This window comes from Chiloscyllium plagiosum, unplaced genomic scaffold (genome assembly GCF_037043375.1).
Source record: "Chiloscyllium plagiosum isolate Xiang-an unplaced genomic scaffold, Cpla_swu_hap1 HiC_scaffold_3, whole genome shotgun sequence".
Lineage (NCBI taxonomy): Eukaryota > Metazoa > Chordata > Chondrichthyes > Orectolobiformes > Hemiscylliidae > Chiloscyllium > Chiloscyllium plagiosum.
In genome coordinates, this window is record NW_028270141.1 from 120,787,675 (window position 1) to 120,802,791 (window position 15,117).

The 15,117-nt window shown below is 37.5% G+C and overlaps 2 protein-coding genes across 2 annotated transcripts in view; one reads left to right on the forward strand and one right to left on the reverse strand.

Annotated features, from left to right (window-relative positions):
• The window catches only part of ccdc162 (coiled-coil domain containing 162), a 176,647-nt gene extending 173,500 nt beyond the window's left edge, over positions 1–3,147 (forward strand). Inside the window, exons 48-49 of the mRNA XM_087982991.1 lie at positions 1,680–1,825; positions 2,452–3,147. Coding sequence (XP_087839117.1) covers positions 1,680–1,825; positions 2,452–2,565 — 260 coding nt within the window. The 3' untranslated portion in view covers positions 2,566–3,147. The remainder of the gene's footprint in view (positions 1–1,679; positions 1,826–2,451) is intronic.
• A 374-nt stretch (positions 3,148–3,521) lies between these two features.
• Positions 3,522–15,117, reverse strand: part of cd164 (CD164 molecule, sialomucin) — a 23,641-nt gene continuing 12,045 nt past the window's right edge. The window contains exons 2-7 of the mRNA XM_087976710.1: positions 14,730–14,822; positions 12,947–13,015; positions 12,183–12,242; positions 11,977–12,039; positions 8,223–8,282; positions 3,522–5,996 (exon numbers count right to left, since the gene is read on the reverse strand). Coding sequence (XP_087832836.1) covers positions 5,830–5,996; positions 8,223–8,282; positions 11,977–12,039; positions 12,183–12,242; positions 12,947–13,015; positions 14,730–14,822 — 512 coding nt within the window. The 3' untranslated portion in view covers positions 3,522–5,829. The remainder of the gene's footprint in view (positions 5,997–8,222; positions 8,283–11,976; positions 12,040–12,182; positions 12,243–12,946; positions 13,016–14,729; positions 14,823–15,117) is intronic.

The following is a 15,117-nucleotide window of genomic DNA, read 5'->3' on the forward strand; positions in this document are numbered from 1 at the left end:
TTTTGAATGGCAGCACCTCAGTTTAAGCTCAGGGTACCTGAAGATTTTAAACTCTTGCAATATCTTCAAAGATCTCCTTCCTGCATTCCCCCTCCTCTCTCTCCTCCCTCCCCCAACCAATTGATGCACACTCCTTTAGCTGTACCATTACCTGTTATTCCTTTGTTCAGTCGTCTGCCACAATGCTTCATCTTGCATTTTCCTGTAGTTAATTCCTTTTCCATTTGTCTGCCATCAGTTATAATTCACACTGAGCACACATCCAAGTTTGATACCAGCAAATTTTGAAACATGACAATCAACTTCTATACCCAAGTTATTTACACAATTAGAGAAAGCAGTACTCCTTAAGCTGAACCTGAGGAACACCAACATTTACCATCCTCCAGTCTGAAGATCAACTGTTTGTGACCACTTGCTGAGTGTTAAAATTCTCATGCTTGCATTCAAATGTCCTTGGCCTTTTCCTCACTATTACTGCAAACATTTGCCAGACCAAAAACCAAATTTCTCCAATTCTGGCCTCCTGTCATCCCCGAATTACTTTGTTTCATTATCGGTCAAAGCTTCAGCTGCCTGAGCCAAAACTCTTAAATTCCGTCAATCTGTGTCTCTAGCTCACTCTCCCTCAAGACATTCCCTAAAGCAACATGCTGACCTAGCTTTTGATCATTTGTGTTAATTTTTTTGGCATTACACTTTGGTAATTCCAATGTAAAGCTGTTCACCATGTTGAATGAATGCCTTATTATATTTTGCTATAGTTAACTCCACAAATACTGGCACTCAAACCAAATGCTGTCAGCACGTACAGTAATACCCTTCTACACTGGTGCAGCAGAAATGCCTGGCTAGAAAGCAGCAGTCAGCAGGAACCTTGTGGATTGCCTCCCTAATTTCCAAGCCTCCTTGAAGAAAACCTAGCTAATCTGAATAGTTACAATCTAGTTTTGTACTAAAAAGTTAAGAACTTGTAATTATGGATGAAATTACCATGTAAATTAAAATATTTAGTAGTAAATATGGATTCCGAACAGGTTAATCTTGCTTGACAAACCATCAAATGAATTTGGAAAACAGACCTAGGTAGGAAGAAACTTCAGCATATACAGTATTCATGAACTTTGTGAAAACTTTAAACAAGGCAACATGGGGAAAGTTTACTAGATAAAATGGAATATAAAAATCAGGACAGCAAACTGAATTCATAAACTAGTTTAGTATGAAACAATAGGAGTTATGCAATTTGAAAAAGGTGCCTGTTTGTTGGTGCCCCACAAGTTTCAGTTTTGAGGCCACCTCTGTACACTGCGTAACATCGAATTGGGTCTTGAAGTTGTGGAATCATACCAAATGATGTCAAAATAAGTCAGTCAGTCAATCTTCAGATAACTAAAGCAAATAACTAAAACTGAAGTGATACTAATGAGATGGGGGAAATTGCATTAAAGTGACTCAATTTGGAAGCTGTTTCAGTGCACTGCCTGTTGGTAAATCTAACTTTGCACTTCAGAGGGGCTTTAGGAATTCTGCATTTGTTTTACAATAGAGTTCTGCTTATAATACTTTAATTGTAATAAATACAATGGCACAGCTGGAACCATTTATACTTTTGGATCCAGTGTTATTTGGTAAATTCTAGCTAGAATCACTGAAATACTTATGTACTGTTCACACAGGCATGGGATTACCAACTCCCTGTCACACCCACTCCTCACTAATTTCTCAGGACCATCCTCAACGCTGTTTGACTACTGACTCAAAGACCACTGATTTTAGCAGAACGATTACTGATCGAGGAAGGAGGGTGCAAAGGCCAAAAACAGTAAGTAGCAGATTTGTTACAAATGCTTAGCCTATAATTGCATGATCAAAAATGGATTGATGAGTACTACCCCTCATTCTAGTTGACAAATTTTCTTTCACAGAAAAAATGTAACTCGTTGGAATTTTTAGAAAAAGAAAATTTAGCTGATGTGGTGGTCAGAAACCCAAAGGAGGCAGATAGTGGAATTTGAAATCAACCGAGCATAAAGTGCTTGCGTAAGGAGAAAGATTCACTGCAAAACCAGGCAGTGCAACATCTGATTTGATAGCTGCAAAAATCCCTCTATTTCCAACTCATACCTAAACAGGAAAGAGATCAAGATCTTTCAATAGCATAAAAATGAAGGATGTACATTCATTACCTTGATCAAAAAAAGAACACTTTACACACATACAGTCTGTTAAAGAGGTAGGAAACATGTTAAAATAGCATGATTGAACAGCCAAACTTAGTAGTAGGTAATCCTTCCACACTAGAGTCAAGATTTAAATGGATCTGGATTACAGCTTTAGAACTGTACTTGCTCTGGAAATTGAAATTGATCTTTGAAAATGTGGTGCTCAATTTTAAATAACTTGCACACAAGTTTTAACATGGCCTAACAAACATTTACTGAAATAAAGGTTCCAAGCAGACTCCGCAACAAAGTGGTGGAAGCACTGTTGCCAGAATTGGAGGAACCAAATCACCATGGTCTTCTCCTAGAACTGCAAGACTACAGATTAAATCAGAAATAACTGGGAGACACCTATCAACAAACTGCACAATCAAAATAGGAAAGCAGAAAAATCAGGACATGGAGTGAAACTATGTTTACTGTAGCCTAATTTTGCAATCCTTTTATATGAAATGCTTGAGCACTAAATCATGGAGATTTGTCCAATGCCAAACAAGATGCTATTATGCCAATCAATTGCTGTTACACTGATTGAAAATATGATGGAGGACTGTGTGTTCTGGCTTCCTCACCATTACTTTTGCTCATCAAACCAGTTTGTTTTTCTCCTTCCCCCCCGATCACAAGTCCTTACCATTCAGCAGACATGACAGACTCAAACTAGTGAATGTAGTTTTTAATATTGGATCCAATAAAAATGTGCTGAGGGTATTTGGAGTCAGCACCATTCTCAATGCTGTTTGATTACTGACTCAAAGACCACTGATTTTAGCAGAACGATTACTGATAGAGGAAGGAGGGTGCAAAGGCCAAATAAAAGTAGCAGATTTGTTACAAATGCTTAGCCTATAACTGCAGGATCAATTGTAGCTGATAATGATTTCTGTGCCAATCTTCACTGTGGTCAAACAGGAATGGAATGTTTTATTTGCACGAGGTTAACAGTTTCCAACTAATTAGCTTCTAATTGAAAATTAGAAATTTGAAAAATCTCACCTTCTGGTGACATTTGTGCCATCAGACCATTCCTCTTTACTTCAGACAATGTACTGAACACACTAGAATTTGGTACCACAGAAAAATCTATGATAGTGGCCATATTTTATGTTTGAATCTTCAACCCCACTACAGACATCCACAAAGTTTATTCACTGATCCATTAAATAAAAAGTACACAATCCCAGAATGGATTAGGAAAACCAACACACCTTGCTAGGTGGGTTGTATTACACCGCATTCCCCACAGAACCAGCTTTACTTTTGTAAGTGACTAAGCTCAAATAACTCAAGCAGCACGAAAGTAAAACATGAAATTTATTGGTTGGTATGGTTGCACATTCTGTTCAGAGATATTGTGGGGTGTAACAACACTTCACAATGTTACAGGTAAAGCAGGCATCAAAAAGACTTCAGCTTTTACACATTACATCACACTTTGGCAAGTGAAGGCAGAGTTCTGAACAAAGCACTTCCAAAACAACATTAAACACGGTCTCTTTCTCAACTCCCCTGCCCTCCAATTACATACTTCAAGTCAATGGCTTACAAAGTATCCTTTAAGGCACTTTAACCTGAATTCAATTCTCAATTGCACAGCCTAGACACAGTGCAAATCTTGAGCACCTGAAACAAGAGGACAGTAATACAGTCTGCAGCTACAAAGTACTGTGTGGGCGCAGTGAATATTTCAGTGCAATAAATTAAAGCATGTGAAAAACAGTTCAGCAACAAGGCCCCTTGCAGCTGAATGCAATTTAGTCTTGTTATGCCCAAGTAGGTTACCCAAGTTCACATATTGTATATACTGCAGTTTAATGAAAGCTTTATCAATTTAATGCAAAGGTATGCAGCTGCGCAAAGAACAAAACGACAAGATAATCCCCTTTGGTTTTAGATGACAGACAAAACAAATGTAAGTGCAGCAATGAGACAAGATAATGTCCATAAAAAGACAAGTTAGAGCACTTGAAATTAGCTTGGATATTACAAGATTTTGATGAAAGCAAATTTCAGTATTCAAAAAGTCACAAACAGAACACTGTCATACAAGAGATGTACAATTTAGCTAGTGCTGTTTGTCTGAAACATTCAAAAACTACTCAGGTTACCCACAAATTGGTGGCCAATTGAGCAGCACTCCACTTGCATTAAACCTGGAGCAAGTCTGATTTCTATGTAGCTTATTATATTCGAGAGGTGGGAGGGACTGTAGAAAAAGGAGAGAGAGAAAAGTTTTAGGTCACTTTCAAAAATTGACAATCTGAAGTTCTGATCCAGGAAGCAGTCGCAATGCATCCAACTTTAAAGTAGATGCAGCAGAGGCACATTTTCTCAAAGCTTTGGATTCTGCTTTGCAAATTTATGAAGGCGAGGGGAGGATTAATCAAACTAGAATGTATCTTGCATTTCAAAAGCAAAAACCTCATTGGTTATCAAATAAAAAAAGTCTGGGCAATCATTCTGTCCATGTTCAAATTATCCACCTCAGACTAATAATTTAATACACCACCACTTTTTTTAAAACCCTGAATGCAGTAACTTTCCTGGTTATCACCTACATTTCAATTGCTTTCATTTTTAAGATGTACAAGAGCTACTGCTCCATACAAAATAATTACTGCAAAGTTACTATACACAACTGATCAAATCATTTACAACGTAAAAGCACTTAACCAACCCAGAATTAAACACCATTATACTACACTTCAAGATTTAGAAATTTAATCTGAAATGATTGTCTTCCAATCTTCACACATCAGAACAATTTCAAGCTATGTTAAATTCTTCACATTAAAGTCACTGCAAGAGCTACCAACTTTAGCGATACTATTCAAAGAAAATAAAATCCTTCTTGCATATAATCTGCTCTATTCTTCCACTTTACACAAATATGTAAACAGAATGCAGGTACAATTCACAATAATGCAGAAATCTTCAAAGTACCATAACATGCAGTATTTCACAAAAGGCAAAGGAGAGTACAGGAACTAGTACTTTCAAATCTCCAACAGTAAATCCCAAATAAAAAAAGTGGATAACGTGTTTGATTTAACACCCATTTATGCAAGGCATACAACCAAGATCACTTGAAAATGGAATTTGTTACTTTGGAGATATGAACTAAGAGTGGCAGACTAAATCAGGATCTAGTGCAAATAATCCAAAACATGTAATTCACTTTGGAACGTTCACTAAAACATGTACATTACTGCAACAAATTAGTTATCAGCCCAGTTGGCAGCCCTGGATTGCAAATCGACCATTTTAACACTGAAAAATCTAAAAGAGAAATATTTTGTGAATAAAGAACTTGACAGGGGCCCATATTCCAAGGTCAAAACTTTAGCAGGAATAAGGCCACATTTATTTAAGGCATGGCTGTTTTCCCTCCCCCAAATAAATCATGTGCCCATGTGTTTGGATCAATTAAAATTCACAAGCCTGTTGAACAAATGGCAAGTCAAAACTTAAATCAAAAAGTTGAACCACATACACCATTAAAGATATGGCTAATTCTAAAGAACAGTGTTTTCTCCTGAAACTTAACCTACAGAGCAGACCAATGTGAGAAAAGCCAAGATATTGTGATCCAGCAGGGAGGTGCTTAGAGCGTGTGGTAGTTCCTATCCTTGGTTTTGCAGAACTTCACAGCAAAAAAGATTACAGCTTGTAATCCAAGCACAAGTACAATTCCCCCGATGAAACTCGCTGCATCAAAAGTAGATTTCTTAGATGGCGGAGGTGGTACTAGAGTCGTTGCATTAGATGTACCTGCACAAAACAGAAAGTGTGTCAGATAAAACCCAATGCTGCATACCTGAAAACTAAAGTAGAAGTATACTCTAGACATGGTCATTATACAGTGTGTAATTTGTGGAAGAGGACAGGACCCTCAGTTGGCCTCCGGTACATCCCAACAATGAAAGAAACAATTGGCCAACTGGTTGCCTGAAGGCCAAGTAAATGAAAGCAGGTGCAAGAGCAAAAGATTCCATCACACCACATAATCTCAGGAATCAGCATGCAAGATCATTTTGGAATTCAACAATAACAGAACCATTCATCTATGGAAAAAGAAAGACATAGTAGCGCAACAGGGTGGCAATTCTAATAGGTATGTCTATATTTTGGATAAAAGAGATACATTGCTAACTCAAAGCGAACAAGTAGATAATGGGCTGGGGGTTCTTCATTAGCACAGAAGGAAAGATTCTAAGGTTCTTCAGATATTAATGAGAATGAATGCTAAGTCAAAGGGAGACATTAAGTTTAGTCAATAAGTTTGCTTAAACCGGTGATTCGGAGGGAGAATGTGAAAGCATGGAATCAAGGCAAACAACCACCTAATCGGGTACTCTACAAGAAGTCAAGTCAGAAAAACCCAGTTATGGAGAACATTAAAACTAGATTTCAGTTGGGACAAAGGAAAAAAGAGAATGATGAAGGCATTTTAAAACAAGAATGAGTGATTTGAGGGAGTTGTAGGAAACAAAATAGATCCAACATTAGACTTTGTAGCAGTATAAGACATAGATGAGCTCTAGTTTATGGACAACTGAAGGCTGTCTAGGTCAGAAGATTACAAGAGCCTCAAGAGACTTTTGTTCAAACTTGAAAGGAAATCTTAAAATACAAAAGAAAATTAATTTTAAAACTCAGAAGCAAAACTGAATACAAGAGCTAATACTCCATCTTGTTTTCAACAAATTAAACTGCAAATGTTGAAAAATGTGAATTCTAGGGAAGGGGTGATTTGTAATGAGAATAGTATGGGGCAGAGATACATAATTAATGCTTTGCCTCAAATTTCAGAGGTATGACAGCAATGATAATGGGACACAAGTGTCTGACAGCATTCCTCTTAAAAAAAACTGGGGAAGTCAAAAGGAGGAACAGAAGTGGTACCAACCAGAATCTCTCAATCCTTCCTGGACAAAGTGCTGCAAGAAGGCTAGTGTTGTGTTAACACCTCTCCAAAAAAGAGAAGATCATTAACTATTGAACAATCAATCAATCTCATACCAATAGTGGACAAACTTCATTAAATAAAACAGACGACTCGATAGAAACAAACAATCTGGTGGCACAGGAGGTAACCAATCAGCCCACTGTCTTAGCCAGCCAAAGGGAACAATTCAATCTGACCACCTCGTACTCTGAAGACCTGCCGGTTGCAGCACCTCACCCACATGCTTCACTATTTTTAAAAGAGCATAGTGGTCACTGTTTAATCATCCTACCACTCTCTGGGTGAAACTATACTCTAATAGGCAGCTGCTTTCAATTACTTTATGTCCATGCTTTTGGTTACTGACCCTTCTGCTAATGGTCCCATCCATCCTCTTTTCAAAACCCTTCAATTTTATATCCCTCAATTTAGCATTCACTTAGCCTTTTGTTCCAATGAGAACACAACTTGGCACTTTTAGTTTCTACAAAGATCTCTATCTGATCCAAGTTATTTATGTTGAGCCTTGCCAGAAGGCATAATAAAAAACAGATACTATCCCTTTCATACCCATTGTTAGCTCATTCAAAAACTTCCATCAATTCAGACAGATTTCCCTTTTCCTTAAAAAAAATGTAGACAGTCCTTTAATTAATGCCCCTCTTTAAACAGGAGGGCTTTTACTGTGCTTCAATTCCCCTAATTAGCCCAGAGGGGTTAGGCTGATTGTACCCCCTTAATAGAGGGGTCAATGTTAACAACCTCATAATAAGCAACCAATTTATAAAAATCAAATCCATCGAGATGAAATAATGGATAATGGGAGATACCCATAAAAACGCAGTGACATTACAGGTAACTTGAGTGCAGTGTCAATTCTTATTTCTGTTATTCTGCATGACTCACTATTAAAAACTTCAATATTCATAAATCTTGATTTGCTTGTAGGTTTCCTCTGGTATTAGTTGCTCCAGTGCAAATATACAGGAACATGGAGATATTCTTTTACCTCCAAGCAAGTCAATTTGAGAATACAGAAATTTATTTACCTGTTGTAGTAGCAAGGCTGGTGGCATTGGGTACCAGAGTGCTCGTGAGTGTGACAGGAACTATGCAAACAGAAAGTAGTTAATAAACATCCACCATTTCAAAGTCGAGAGATTTAAAACAAAAAGCAATTTACAGTATTAACAGAACATTAACAGGGTTGCTCAGCCTTCCTATGGCTATGTACCAGAGCAAGTTGCTCACAGCAAAACCTATGGGGGTGAAGCGCTATTGAACAATTTTCAAAATCAAAACAAAGTAACTTGAACCTATTGTGTTACTGACTCACTAGATCAATGTCTGTGTAAAGGAGGCAGCTTCTTTGTCAATCTCCAGGCTGTGAACAAGCCATGCCATTTTACACTAACTAGAAAAATATTAGACATTAACATTAAAATACGCCAAATATAGGCTTGGGAATTTAAAAATATATTTCATAGCTGTTTAAAAAAGGTTAGAAGATTATGTTGGATCAAATCTGGAGTAAATCTTGGCCTTTTAGAGACTTGGCCAGTCAGACAGTGTGTCATTTGAAAGTATTTGAGAATGGGAGATGTGAAAGTTACTTCTAAACTGACTGCAAGCATATGCATCTGATGGAAAAAAAAAATCACTAAGCTAAACCCTGGGTATGACTGTTCTTGGAAATAAAACTGAAAAGTGGCTAATTCAAGCAAAGAAATTTTGAAGCAGCTAATGGGAACAGTCCAGATGGTTTTGTGAAGAAATAAATTGAATGAAACCAGTCAACCCAATACTTTTTGAATTTGGAATAATTATGCTTTGTATTTAAAAGAAGTGTCAAGCTCACGACGTTTCGGGCAAAAGCCCTTCATCAGGAATAGAGGCAGGGTGTCTACAGAGTGGAGAAATAAATGAGAGGGGGGTGGGGAGAAAGTAGCGTAGAGTACAACAGGTGAATGGGGGTGGGGATGGTGGTGATAAGTCAGAGAGGAGGGTGGGGTGGATAGGTGGAAAGGAAGATAGGCAGGTGGGATAGGTCTTGAGGGTGGTGCTGCGAGTCTGTTTCAGGACATGGTTGAAGAGCTTCAGAGCAGAGATGACGACCTGGGGGTTGCAGTGAGAGAGAGACTTACTGAGATTCTTATACAGAGAGGAGGAAAATTTCAAGGCAGGCATCCTTGCAAGAGGATTCGCAGTAGGGTTAAAATCATCCTCCTCTTTGACCTATCACCTCCATCCCCACCCCCATTCACCTATTGTACTTTCTCCCCACCCCCACCCCATTTATCTCTCCACTCTGCAGGCACCCTGCCTCTATTCTTGATGAAGGGCTTTTGCCCAAAAAGTCGATTTTCCTGCTCCTCAGATGCTGCCTGACCTGCTGTGCTTTTCCAGCACCGCTAATCTAGACTCTGGTGTCCAGCAGTTGCAGTCTTTGATTTTACCAATTTGAAAATGTCGTCAATCGCAAGAATGTTTGATTTCTGCTTCAGAGATATCAAAAATGTTGTCTGACTGCAATGTTTCTCAAAGGGCCATACAGTTTGGTGCCTATTGCATATATAAAATATGAGGAACTGATTGAGGTTAGGAGATAGAATTAGAAAAAGAACACAAAACATAAATAACTGACCACATGAACTCAGTAAGTTTGGTATGATCTACAGGATAGGGAAAATGTACCTGAGATTAATAATTTGATAATTAAAAGGCACGCGAGCAAGCTACCAGCTTTCTTTTTTATTATGAATTGAATTTGATAGTCTGACCACCACCCAAGGCACTGGAACCTGTTTGGGGAAAATGAACAAAGATCTTGAGACAGAACACCCCCTTCTGATCTTTTGTTAACATGACCTGAAAATCATGAATGAGACACATGATATCAGGCACCAGTACTTGTGCATAGAAGTATCAGTTACATGTTGCTAATTTAAACTTACTCAGGTTCACCAGCACTTTGCAGGTCACACTTTTATGGCAGCTAGATGGCCTTTATCCCTTCCCTGTCCTTTCAACAGGATAGTTCATATACATATCTTCTACTTCTAAGCAGAGTGTATATCCAAAACTTGTCTATTGTCTAGCTTGCTTAATGTTTCCAGGGTTTTGTCTGTCTTCCACTGTGAAGGTATTGGCTTTTCTTTTAAGATCTTTGGTTGTTGCTCACTGACTCTGCAAAGTCCAACTCAAAAGACTTTCATCTCAAATGTATTCTAGCTATTAAAGAAACATTTGCAAAAATAGTCAAATACTGCACTGCTTGAAGATCGTAATTAAATTGGTCTATGCATATTAAATTGATAGCATTCCTAATAGGCTCAAGCTGCCCAGTTTTCATTTTGAATATTGTTCACATCGCTTACATCACAAATTTGAATAGTTATGGTGCAAGAACACCACTCTGCAAAAAGTCAGTTATACTTTTACATAAGCTCCACAACAGGAATCATCTCCCTATGATTAATCAGATTTAACCAGTTTTACAAAGCAGAGCACTTTAGTTCACTATACCCAAAAAGCCAGCCATACTGGTCTCTGTAATTTTCTAACCAGATTATCACCAAAAACAGAATTGTTCTGAAGATGGGTCACTGGACCCGAAATGTTAAATCTGCTTTCTCTCTACAGATGCTGCCAGACCTTGGTTTGTCCAGAAGCTAAGTTTTTTGTTGTTTCTGGTTTCCAGCATCTGCAATTCTTTGGTTTTTTTGGTAAACTTAATATCATTGGCACCTTTGTAATTCAGGATCAACTAGTCAGATAAGAGTCGGAAGAGTTTTGAAAAACTGTAATGGGACACACCAAACAAATACTTCATTTATTTGCAATATTGCTGTCAGAATGATGGCAAAAAGAGTTAAGATATTTGTACAGCTGCTAAGCACTACACGCTACTAAAATATGACTTTTTGAACAATTTAAACTCATTTGTTAAAAAAAATGTACTGCATTTGTTAATCTGTTGATTTTGGACCCATTACCAGTTTTCATACAATCAGATACAAATGTGCATTATGAATCTAAAAGGAGACAATGGTGTTTTGGCACAACCTGGCTATGACAGACTGTGACCTTGGTCCTGGCACAATTTATATTTATGGGGTAGGTCATTTAGGATAGATGAGGAAAAATGCCTTCACCCAGAGAGTAGTGAGCCTGTGGAATTATCAGCAAAAGCAGTTGAGACCCAAGCTTTGAATGTCTCCCAAAGTTAGATTTAGTCCTTAAAACTAAAGGCAGAAGATATGGCACAGGAAAAAACTATTGTGTCAGATGATCAACCTTGACCATACTGAATGGTGGAGCAGGGTCAGGAGGTCATACACCGATTTCTATTACTATATACTACATTAACAGTGGTCAAAGTATCAAATTCAAAAAGCAAGATTTGATTTGATGAACACGTTATATGCCTGCGTTTGCCAGCCATCTTATCAGTAAGCAAAATTTATTGCATTGTCACATGATCTGAGTGAGAAGCAGCCCAGGCCTAGAACATAGGCCCACACTCAACTAAAGCACATTACTGAACTTGCTAGAAATTAAAAAACAGAAAACGCAAACGTACTCAGGTCTTTGACATTGATTCTGTTCAGGTGAAAGATCTGACCGGAATTAACTCGTTTCTCTCCGATGAGGCCAAAGCTGAGTATTTTCAGTACTTAAAATTCTACCCTTCCAAGCCCCATCAAGACAACTCATTCCCAAGAATACCGCAATCATGCAAAATAACACCGCTACAAAATCTGACTAACGATCATAGTTAACCGAAAGAAAGCCTTCCATTACCTGAAGTAGAAGAGTTTGAAGAACTGGCAGTTGGAGCAGAAGTTGGAGCTATAGTTGCAGGGACTGAAGGACAAGAACAGCAAGAATAGCACTTAAAGCAGCAAGTACAGCTTGTACCAAGCAAGTCAACAGATTACATCTTACTATACAAGTCACACATACACAGGATTGATGTTGGATCACAATTACTCACAGAAACTCATTACCTGAAGTGGATGTGTTTGAAGTTCTAGCAGATGAATTAGTAGTTGGACCTGTTGTTGTAGCTGAAGGATAAGAACAGTACAAAAAGCATTTAAAGCAGTGAATACAACTTGCACAAGGTAAACAACATTACATCATACTACTGAAGTTACATTTGCACAGTACTTAAAGCTACAGTATGCTGGGATTTTCATGTTTTTCTAAAATTCATTTCTCACTGAAGGCAAATTTTCATTATTCTTTCTCTAACCATTTTACAAAAGGCGGAATTAAAAGACTTGTTGCAAATGCAATTCAACAATTCCTATTTAGAGGCATGGGGTGGAGACGAGAGAGTGGAAATACAGTCCCACAGTAAGTGCAAAACAAATGTCAGAGGTATATTGTATTTAAATGCTGCTTCATGTCTTCAAGTTGGTAATACTTTTTGAAAGCATGACTGCACACAAAGAAAAAAAAGGCAATGAACTAGAATAGGAACAATACAAAAAGTGATAATTCAAATATTTGACCCACAGCTGAAGTACTGCATTAACTCAAAAAACACTGGAAGTTATATAGAAATTAATTCACTCAAGCATTACAAAGAATATTAATACATGAATTATTCCATCATCGAATACACTAAAGCAGGTAGGTATGAGGAGGGAAACCAACAAAAGTTAAAAAAATTTCACAGGTCAATGAATCAGTACTAATGTGGCAAAAGTCAGATTTAGACAGGTACTGATGAATTAAAGCTAGCTGAACTGCATGTTTGTCTTACCTTCACATGAAGCCAGAACTGTGCAATTTATCAATGCCTCTGATGAATTGACACATTTCTCCACTCTATCTGGAACACATTAAAAAAGGTCTATTATAGATTATATGCAGAATCACTAGTTTAAACAGGTTTCTGGTGTTTGAGATAAGTTGTTTTGCTGTAATGAAAAGTTAATTTCCATCTCTAGGCTAGCTCCCTTTGGCCCCTTATTTTTTTCCCCCCAGTTAAAATTATCAACTGAGATGTAATTGATCTGCCATTGATTATTCCGTTGCAAAGTAATCCACGCCAGCACAATTGGAAGGTTTTCTAACCAAGCAGCAAAAGGATTGGCATCCAGGGAAAACTGCTTAGTGGCGTGAGGAAGGTAGCTGAGATTGTTGGAGATTAACCTTCTCAGCATATTGGTGCTCTTTAGGGTAGAACCCCAACCACCTCCAACTGCTTGTGTCACAATTGACAAATAGTAAAACTGAAACATTCACAAATACCAACTACGCAATCGGAGCAAAAATAGTCAGTGGCAAGTGACTCACCTTTCTACGCCTCAAAGCCTTCCCATCATCTACCAGGTATGAGATAAGACCGGCAATTTAAATTTATGGTAAAAGACCAGTCCAATTGGGGTGACAAACTGCACTTGGAAGTTAGGCATTCTGAAATTGTTGAACTTTATTTAAGAATTTACTTGGTAGTCAATGAATGCTGTATTTATGAACACAAGCAAACAAGACTGTCCTGCTGCAAAAATGCAAGGTAAAAAATGAAGGCCCTTGACATCAAACATAAATTAAGAGTTTCAGGTGCCTATCAGCAACAGAAGTTAAATTTAAAACAGAAATCCAAGTGGCTTCATTCTTCTCAATTCATATTTCCAAAGTATTCTAACTTGAGGACCTCTAAAAACAAATTGTTTCCACGAATGACATTTACTTTTTAACTCATCTAACACTGTGCACAGTACCTGCCATCATTTTCTTCATAGGAATTCTAAGAGAGGAAGCTTTTTAGCCATTGCACTAGCTCCACATTTTTCAACCTCACTGAACATTTAAATATTTCAGCTTTGTACTCTGATCTCACTTTAATCTCACATTACTGATTTTTGAAATACAAAAAGCATATTCAAATGAAGATACAAATGCTAGAGACCTGAAATAAAAACACATGCAGCATCCACTCAGCAGGCTGTGCAGCAATAGAAGAGGAAATGCTCATGTCCCACAAACCTCAGACGAAGGGTTAGATGACCTGAAACATTAACTTGGCTCACTGTCAACTGATGCAGCTTGATTTGCTTAGGAATTTCAATATTTTCTTTTTTACTGCATTGAAATAATGTTGAATTGACTTTCTCCACTTATGTTATTTAAAATTTAACACCTACTGGTCTTTTCTTTAATTGTGTCTCTAGACAGTGTTCAAGATTCACTAATTTTGAGGATGCCAGCTTGATACAAGTGCATCCTTAAATTCTGTTAGAATTTTCAAAAATATATTTAGCATCTTAACTGGAAGAGGAAATTTTATGTTTTCAATTGGAATCAGTCACCTGTTTTTATTGGAATGAGATACCAATGGAAGCCTTAGACACTGGCTTAATTCAAATAAAGAAAAGTTACTGCAGCAACTGCACTCAAGAATACAACTTCTTAAACAAGTCTTACCTATCATCCAACTCAAATTTGGGATACAGTTTATGTAAACCAATTAGAATTCAAGTCAATAAACTAGTCTATTAAGAGTTCCTGCTGGTACTCACTAAAATATAAATCAGTTTTACCTTTGCAGGATATCCACAGGCAGCTCAAGTTGGCATTTGAGAGATTCGTAAAGGATGTACAATTAATACAGTCCTTGATATCGCCACATCTCTCTGGAAGGAAAAAAATTAGATGCTTTACACAGTGGATTTTACTGCTGAGCATGAATAAAAAGCATCCTTAGTGGCCACCTGTCTTTATTATTCCAGTATTCACACATATCTGAACTGAATTAACTATAGCAATAGTAGAAATAATGAAATCTGGTCAAATGTGACCTGCATGTTTACCTAATCAGTGCCAAAGATGAACATTCTTGAATCAGAAGACTATTGTTTACCAGAAATCTCAAACTGAAGTAAGGTAGTAAACAAATCAAAGGATAGGAACTCACTGCCGAACTGGGTG